General features: G+C 43.1%; 1 protein-coding gene across 1 annotated transcript in view; it reads left to right on the top strand.

The window, feature by feature from the left end:
• Positions 1 to 386: 386 nt before the first annotated feature.
• LOC135054532 (zinc finger protein 585A-like) overlaps positions 387 to 9,302 on the top strand; it is a 105,477-nt gene continuing 96,561 nt past the window's right edge. The window contains exons 1-2 of the mRNA XM_063957675.1: positions 387 to 519; positions 2,145 to 2,289. Of these exons, the coding sequence (XP_063813745.1) occupies positions 2,212 to 2,289 (78 nt within the window). The 5' untranslated portion in view covers positions 387 to 519; positions 2,145 to 2,211. The remainder of the gene's footprint in view (positions 520 to 2,144; positions 2,290 to 9,302) is intronic.

Below are 9,302 nucleotides of genomic sequence, written 5' to 3'. Positions count from 1 at the left end.
CACTGGCAACTTGTAATTTACTGTTGATTAAATATGTTAATTTAATTCTGCAGCGTCCCCAGCGCCGGTGTTACATTAATGTTGGTTATAGTTACTCTGATATAAAACTGGCCCACTACTAGGGATTAATGTGACCAAAATCCACCCTACTTCCGGTATCTGCGTTCCAACACCTAACAGCCTGTGCGTTCCAGACTACTTCCGGAATCTGCGTTCCATCACCTTACAACCAGTACGTTCCACCCTACTTCCGGTAAATGTGTCTAATCGCCTTACAGCCTGTGCGTTCCAACCTACTTTCGGTATCTCCGGTCCATCACCTTACAACCTGCGCGTTCCACCCTACTTCCGGTATCTGCGTTCCATCACCTTACAGCCTCTGCGTTCCACCCTACTTCCGGTATCTGAGTTCAAGCGATTCCTACTCATCCTCCCGTCAGTGCGTTTCACCCACAGGAAAAACTTTAATATCCGGTGCTACAACTTCCGAGTGTAGAGAGTCCAGTCTTGCACCAAGAGGTACTGTACTGTACAGGAGGAGCAGCCTGTGGTGTCCTGTTATTATTATTATTATTATTATTATTATTATTATTATTATCCAGGAGGAACAGCCTGTGGTGTCCTGTTATTATTAATTATTATCCAGGGAGAGCAGCCTGTGGTGTCCTGTTATTATTATACAGGAGGAGCAGCCTCTGGTGTGCTGTAATTATTATACAGGAGGAGCAGCCTGTGGTGTCCTGTTATTGTTGTTATTATTACCCAGAGGGAGCAGCCTGTGGTGTCCTGTTATTATTATACAGGAGGAGCAGCCTCTGGTGTCCTGTTATTATTATACATGAGGAGCAGCCTCTGGTGTCCTGTTATTATTATACAGGAGGAGCAGCCTGTGGTGTCCTGTTGTTGTTGTTATTATTATTATTATTATTATTATACCGGGGGAGCAGCCTGTGGTGTTCAATTATTATTATTATTGTTAAACAGGAGGAGCAGCCTGTATTATCCTGATATTATTAAACAGGAGGAGCGTCCTGTGGTGTCCAGTTGTTGTTATTAATATTATTATACAGGAGGAGCAGCCTGTGGTGTCCTGATATTATACAGGAGGAGCAGCTTGTGGTATCCCGTTATTATTATACAGGAAGAGCAGCCTGTGGTGTCCTGTTATTGTACAGGAGGAGCAGCCTGTGGTGTCCTGTTGTTATTATTATACAGGAGGAGCAGCATGTGGTGCCCTGTTATTATTATACAGGAGGAGCAGCCTGTGGTGTCCTGTTGTTGTTGTTGTTGTTGTTATTATTGTACAGGGGGAGCAGCCTGTGGTGTGTTGTTGTTTACTATTATTATTATAATACAGGAGGAGCAGCTCGTGGTGTCCTGTTGTTGTTCTACAGGAAGAGCAGCCTGTGGTGTCCTGTTGTTGTTGTTGTTGTTATTATTGTTATTATTATACAGGGGGAGCTGGCTGTGGTGTCCTGTTGTTATTGTACAGGGGGAGTAGCCTGTGGTGTCCTGTTATTATTATACTGGAGGAGCAGCCTGTGGTGTCGTTGTTGTTGATGATGATGATTATTATTATTATTATTATTCAGGGGGAGCTGCCTGTGGTGTCCTTTTATTGTTATTATTATTATACTGGAGGAGCAGCCTGTGGTGTCGTTGTTGTTGTTGATGATGATGATTATTATTATTATTATTATTCAGGAGGAGCAGCCTGTGGTGTCCTTTTATTGTTATTATTATTATACTGGAGGAGCAGCCTGTGGTGTCATGTTGTTGTTGTTATTGTTATTATTATTATACAGAGGGAGCAGCCTGTGGTGTCCTGTTATTATTATACTGGAGGAGCAGCCTGCGGTGTCCTGATTTTATTATTATTATTATTGTTGCGGTAATATGTGATTTCATCATTTGTGCAGAGTCACATATTACCTGAGACTGATGGCATTCTCTATTGTTTGCCCCTTGTTTCCTCCATTCTGGTGCCCTGTCCCTGTATTATTACCCTCTTCTTTTTTCTTTTACTATTGGTGTAACATTATGCAGCTCAGCGTTATGTGACGGCCTCTAAGGAGCCTTATGGGGCTCATTCTTACATATCTATTACTTGTGTTCTCTGTGATTTGTCTTATATTTATTCCTAGACACTACATCTGTGAGGAACCTTTGTCTTTATTATACATATTCTGTATTCTCACTGATTAACTGAGGATGGATACGGACAGGAGTCAGAAGACTGAGATGATAATAAATATCACCCTGGAGATCATCTACCTGCTGACTGGAGAGGTGAGGGGATCTGGGAGCGTCACAATGACGTCACTTATATCTATAGTAATAATACAGGGACATGACTGGGGAGGTGAGGAGATCTGGGAGCGTCACAGTAACATCACATATCTATAGTAATAATATGTGGACATGACTGGGGAAATGAGGGGATCTGGGAGGGTCACAGTGACATCACTTATCTATAGTAATAATACAGGGACATGACTGGGGAGGTGAGGGAATCTGGGAGTGTCACAGTGACATCACTTCTATCAATAGTAATAATACAGGGACATGTCTGGGTTGGTCAGGGGATCTGGGAGCATCACAGTGACGTTACTTATATCTATAGTAATAATACAGGGACATGACTGGGGAAGTAAGGGGAAATGGAAGTATCACAGTGACGTTACTTATATCTATAGTAATAATACAGGGACATGACTGGGGAGGTGAGGGGATCTGAGAGCGTTACAGTGATGTTACATAGCTATAGTAATAATATAGGGTCAAGACTGGGGAGGTGAGGTGATCTGGGAGTGTCACAGTGAAATCACTTATATCTATAGTAATAATACAGGAACATGACTGGGGAGGTGAGGGGAGCTGGGGGTGTCACAGTGACATCACTTATATCTATAGAAATAATACAGGTGCATGACTGGGGAGGTGAGGGGATCTGGGAGAGTTACAGTGACATCACATATCTATAGTAATAATACAGGGACATGATGGGGAGGTGAGGGGATCTGGGAGCATCACAGTGACATCACTTATATCTCTAGTAAAAATACAGGAACATGACTGGGGTGGTGAGGGGATCTGGGAGCGTCACTGTGACATCACTTTTATCTATAGTAATAATACAGGGACATGACTGGGGAGGTGAGGGGCTCTGGGAGCATCACAGTGACATCACTTATATCTAAAGTAATAATACAGGGACATGACTGGGTAGGTGAGGGGCTCTGGGAGCGTCACAGTGACATCACTTATATCTATAGTAATAATACAGGGACATGACTGGGGAGGTGAGGGGATCTGGGAGTGTCACTGTGATGTCACATATCTATAATGATAATACATGGACAGGACTGGGGAGGTGAGGGGATCTGAGAGCATCACAGTGACATCACTTTTCTCTAACGTCCTTGAGGATGCTGGGACTCCGTAAGGACCATGGGGAATAGACGGGCTCCGCAGGAGATAAGGCACTTTAAAAAAGCTTTGGATTCTGGGTGTGCACTGGCTCCTCCCTCTATGCCCCTCCTCCAGACCTCAGTTTTACACTGTGCCCAGACCAAGATGGGTGCACTGCAGAGAGCTCTCCAGAGTTCTCTGCCTGAAAGCATTTTTGTTTGGATTTTTCTTTCTACTTTTTACTACTTTTTCACAGGGAGCACTGCTGGCAACAGGCTCCCTGCATCTAGGGACTGAGGAGAGAGGAGCAGACCTTCTTGTCAAAGATAGGCTCTGCTTCCTCGGCTACTGGACACCATTAGCTCCAGAGGGGGTGAACGCAGGTTCTTACTGGGCGTCCACCCCCGGAGCCGCGCTGCCGTTCTCCTCACAGAGCCAGAAGTACAGAAGTCAGAAGACGTCTCAGGCGGCAGAAGCCTTCAGCTTCACTGAGGTAACGCACAGCACTGCAGGTGTGCTTCATTGCTCCCATACACCTCGCATACTACGGTTACTGTAAGGGTGCAGGGCGTAGGGGGGGCGCCCTGGGCAGCAATATAAACCTCTGCATGGCAAATAGACTATATACATGTACAGGTGGGCTCTGTACATGTATATAAAAGAGCCCTCGCAATATTTTACTAAGTTTGAGCGGGACAGAAGCCCGCCGCCGAGGGGGCGGGGCTTCTCCCTCAGCACTCACCAGTGCCATTTTCTCTCCACAGCACTGCTGAGAGGAAGCTCCCCGGACTCTCCCTTGCTTACACACGGTGAAAGGGTGCTTAAAAGAGAGGGGGGGGGGGCACATAATTGGCGCTTTACATATTACACAGTGCTGCTGGGGAAAAACATTTTGTGTTGGTCTCCAGGGTAATTGCGCTGGGGTGTGTGCTCGCATACTCTCTGTCTGTCTCTCCAAAGGGCCTTGGCAGGGATACTGTCTTCAGAAAAGGGGTTCCCTGTGTGTGAAGTGTGTCGGTACGCGTGTGTCGACATGTTTGACGAGGAAGGCTCGCTTACTGTGGAGGGGGAGTGTTTGAATGTCAGGTCGCCGTCAGCAACGCCGACACCGGAATGGTTGGATATGCTGAATGTCTTGAATGCAAATGTTAATCTATTGCATAAAAGGTTAGACAAGGCAGAAGCTAGGGATCAGTCAGGTACCCAGTCCATACCTGTCCCTGTGGCGCCAGGGCCTTCGGGGTCTCAGAAGCGCACCATATCCCCGATCGATGACACAGATACTGACTCTAGTGTCGACTATGAAGATGCAAAATTACAGCCAAAGGTGGCTAAGGGTATACGGTACATGATTATGGCCATTAAAGAGGTTTTGCATATTTCTGAGGAACCCCCTGTCCCTGACACGAGGGTGCACATGTATAAAGAGAAAAAGCCTGAAGTCACTTTTCCATCATCATCATTTGAATTAAGTGAATTGTGCAAAAAGGTTTGGGACTCTCCAGATAGGAGACCACAAGTTCCCAAAAGGATTCTTATGGCGTTTCCTTTTCCACAAACGTAGAGGATACGCTGGGAATCTTCACCAAAAGTGGACAAGGCGCTGACACGCTTGTCCAAAAAGGTGGCACTGCCTTCTCAGGATACGGCTTCCCTCAAGGAACCGGCTGATCGCAGGCAGGAAATTACCTTGAAGCACATTTACACTCACTCCGATACTATTGCTAGACCGGCTATGGCGTCGGCCTGGGTTTGTAGTGCGGTGGTGGCATGGGCAGATTCCTTATCTGCGGAGATTGACACTGTTAAAGTGAGTACCTTTTGTCTGAGATTGTTTGTACTCCTCCCCCTCCCTCTGGGGGGTCTGATAGTCACACAAATACAAAATAACCTTTATAGCAGTATTAATTGTTATAAGTAATTATTGGAAAATGATACAATACTTCCTTCCATTCCATATTCCTTACATGTGACACTACTTTATCTATGACCTTCTGACTAATATTCACTAGCCTTACCATGCAGTCTTATAATATATATATTTGTCTTATACCACAACAGCCCACAGACAGAAGGTCCCAGCTGAAATGCATTATGCATCTCAGCTAGAGTCCCATGTGAGCTACACATGCAGACTCTCTACTATTGCCTAGGCCCAAACCGCCCAAATATTACTCCTTGACAAAATCCGTCAAGTAACCTCGTTTTATCGCTATATTGCATTATACATATGATTTAAACATTTAAATCCTTCTTACCCTCAGTTGTAATGAACCAAAGACCATATAAAGTATAAAATCTTTTACTCCATAAACAGTATCTGCAATGTTATAGATTTACATGTGGACAGTTACAAATAATGCAATATAGATTACCAGGTCAGATACACAATACAGTTTAACAACTCAGAAGTGAATTCCTAACTTGATCCCAGTAATGTGTTACCCCATTCTGTTGCTAAATAAACTTCAATGCAGGTTCTAGTTATTCCTTACTCGTATATGTTCTTGGTGTACGTGTAGATATATATATGTATGTGTGTGAATGTATGAATGCAAGAAAGCTGTGCTAGTGTTATAAGATTGTGCTCTTCCCTGTGTACGTGTGTATAAGGATGTGAGTAGATGGCTGTTCCAGAAAGCATGGTGAGAAACATGTGTGTGTGCCTGTAGCATGTATTGTTAGGGGATAAATGTTTAACACGCACTCGGCTAATCAGTGGACTAACTGGTAAATGCTGGATAATCATCTACCTGAAAAACATCTAGTGTGTGTGTGTGTGTGTATGTATATATATTTGTGGGTATGTTAAAAAGTTATCAGTATGTGTATAGAGATGGAGAGATGAAAGCAGCAGTGTCCATTGTATAGGCCAGCCCAAGTGCAGGCATAACACATACAGACATAGTAAAGCAAAAGGAGAAGGTAAATAAAGGTAGAGTGTGTTATAGTATAGTCAGAAGTATGGTTACCTTCCAAAGAAAGTGTTTTGTTGAATGGATTTCCAGAAGCCAGGTCAGTGTTGTGTCCTGTATTGTAGTGTCAGGAAAAGAGAGTTTGTTTTTGGGTGAGGGGACTTTATATAACCTTTCCCAGCATGCACTTCACCAACCTACCCCCATAGCTGCACATGGCTTGGAAGTGGGACATAAGGTCCATGGCTGGCTAGGTGTCATTTCCTGTTCTTTGTATTACTGTAGCTCATGTTACGATCAATACAGTGTATTTCTTTTGTACTATATACAGCTGATTTATTCCCAGTGTATTTCTTAATGTGCGCAAGCAGTCTTGCGCATGTGCACATTATCAGTGGCGCTGAGCAGACGCGAATATCGATGCTCCTTCACAGTCCCCCTGTTGTCGGAAATCCGACACTATAAGTTGGAAATGTATTTCTGGTTACTTCTCCCTATCTTAGTATAAAACCTATTCACTTCTGTAGATATACATACAAAAAAAATAATTTTGGAGTTCGTGCAGTTACTATAAACAAATACAGTTTTTCAAGCAAGTTTCCATAAGTAAAATAAACAAAATCAAAGTCATGAACAATTTTGCATGTACATAAAAAATAATTGAACCCGAGCGCAAAGTCCTTGAACCCGCCGCAAAGTCCTTTCAGGCAGGGGAATCAAACAATCTTGTAAGGGCTTGAAAGTTACGGGGAGATAAAAAAACCTCTGTTTCTTTTTGTTTTCAGTAGGAAAAACCCCCCCAAAGAGAAAAAGATCTCTTTATATGCCCCCCCTCCCTTAATAGTTCCTCATTTGACGAGTCTTTGTCTTTAAAAGTTCTTCTTTGTACAGTTCTAGTGTGTCTTGTAGTTGTGTATTCAGTCTTTTTATCTTCCGGTAGACAATTATTAACACAATGTACATAATCAATACCAAAAAGATGAGAACTATTACGGGATGTATGAGAAGGTTGAAGAATGATGTTGCCTTTGGGCTGTATCCGAATATGCTTTCCCACCAAGATACTTTAGTCTTCTTCTAAGGCATGTATAATACTTGTTATCTTGACGGTATCATGATCCAATTTGATGGTCGCTTGGTTTTCATTCTCCTTCAGTTTCTTCAGGATGTCGTCCTCTTTCCCGAAGTCGAGCAGCCAGTTCTTAAGTTCTGTACCAAATCCAAGTGGAATATTTTGAAGTCTCACTGGAGTGTCTGGGAGGATATCTAGTCGCTTCTCTGGGGTTACTGGTGTTCTTCCTCTCTCGTCTGCTACATCGATACCTAGAATGGGATTAAGGGTACAATACACTCCTCGGAGGAGAGTTCCTCTTTGCGTGCAGTTAGTAGCATATACAGTATATGAGGCATTTTGGAGTTGATACCAGCACCAGTATCCATGTCCCAGATACTTTAAGTTAGATGATGGTTTTGGACTAGCATCCATCAAACAAGATCCTTCAGAGTCCCAGCACTGTCGTCTAAGAACCCTGTCGTGATCTCCTTGGCACAATATGGCATTTTCTCGTTTCCAACAACCATCTGTATCAATTAAATACGGATTCAATCCTTCATATGTTACAATGTCAGATTGTAGGTGTGGATGGAGAATTGTCTCTCCAGACATGAGAATACCTAAGTTCACTGCAGTGTAACCCTGCCTTTCCGTACCTGAAACGGGAGCTAGAGAAGAGGCAGTACAGGTCAGGTTCTGACAACCATGCCACTGAGTGAGCCACCACTTTGTGTGGTTCAACGCAAAGGAAGGGACAAATGGTCTTATCCGCTGCCTAAGGTTGAATGGATAGTGACCATTGTGAAGGGAGGATACAATATGTTTTAGATTTTCTGACAGTTCACTCTGAACCTGGGTGCATGCCAGTGCTAGCTGAGTTTCATCTTGGTCTGAAATCAGGCCTGCAACCAATCCTCTAAATTTTTCACGAAGAGCAAAGGATAGGGATGTTGTGGCATCTATTTGAGAATGTTGCAAGTGTTCAAGGATGTGATTTACATCTAATTGGGTCTTTATTCCTTCTCCTGTATGTTGTGCCAGACTCCCCAGTTTACTCCTTAGAACTTCCAAGTCCATGGTATTAAGAGTGCCTAATCCTAATGCTCCTCCTCCCAAAAATGTGGAAAGGATATCTCTTTTACTCCTACTTTTCCTAACACCCAAACCATATTTTCTTGTTTCCTGACCAGATTCTATCCAACCCTTTAGCATGTCTATATGGTTTCTCACAAACTTTTCACATCTATAGTCCCAGTGATCTACTCTGAAGTCAACTACTGAAATTCTCCAAGTATACAATACGAATTTAACATCTGTTATAATATTCCATGGAGAAGACAGTTGGGGCGCTATTACATCTGCTATTTTATGTGTAGTGAAATTACATGCATCTAGGTGTGGTTTGACTGGTTGTAGGTCTTCTGTTTCATAAGTGGTTCTGACTATGGTCACACATATCTGTCCTCTCCCTTCAAACGGGTACCACTGGTCACTATCCCCTGGTTGCAAGGAAAGGAATTTGACAGGTTTTATTTTGGAGAGATAGACCCACTGTGAAAATGTCCAACACCCTTCATCTACTGCTTCACAGAATGGCCAATTAAAAGGTCCATCTATTTTTATATCAAAATTGATATCTCTTCCACTGGGATCCTTCCAATCAAAGGACACATATCTATTCCTATACGCCTCAGTCATAGGGGTCCCATCCATCCATACATCAATTATGGGAGTATCTATTCCATTGCATATTATATCCCATCTCCATGGATTCACATCAGACATTACCATTTGTTTATCTGATTCCCAATGTGCATAGGTGATAAAATAGTACCCAGTAACATCTGGTATACATTTATCTCTCATTATGGATATCATAAAAGATCGTATGGATGGTGATCCCTCTATTTGAATGTATTTAA

This window comes from Pseudophryne corroboree, chromosome 3 (assembly GCF_028390025.1).
Source record: "Pseudophryne corroboree isolate aPseCor3 chromosome 3, aPseCor3.hap2, whole genome shotgun sequence".
In the NCBI taxonomy this organism is placed as follows: Eukaryota; Metazoa; Chordata; class Amphibia; order Anura; family Myobatrachidae; genus Pseudophryne; species Pseudophryne corroboree.
The sequence above is the reverse complement of the archived record's forward strand: the minus strand, read 5'-3'. Positions and strand labels throughout refer to the sequence as shown.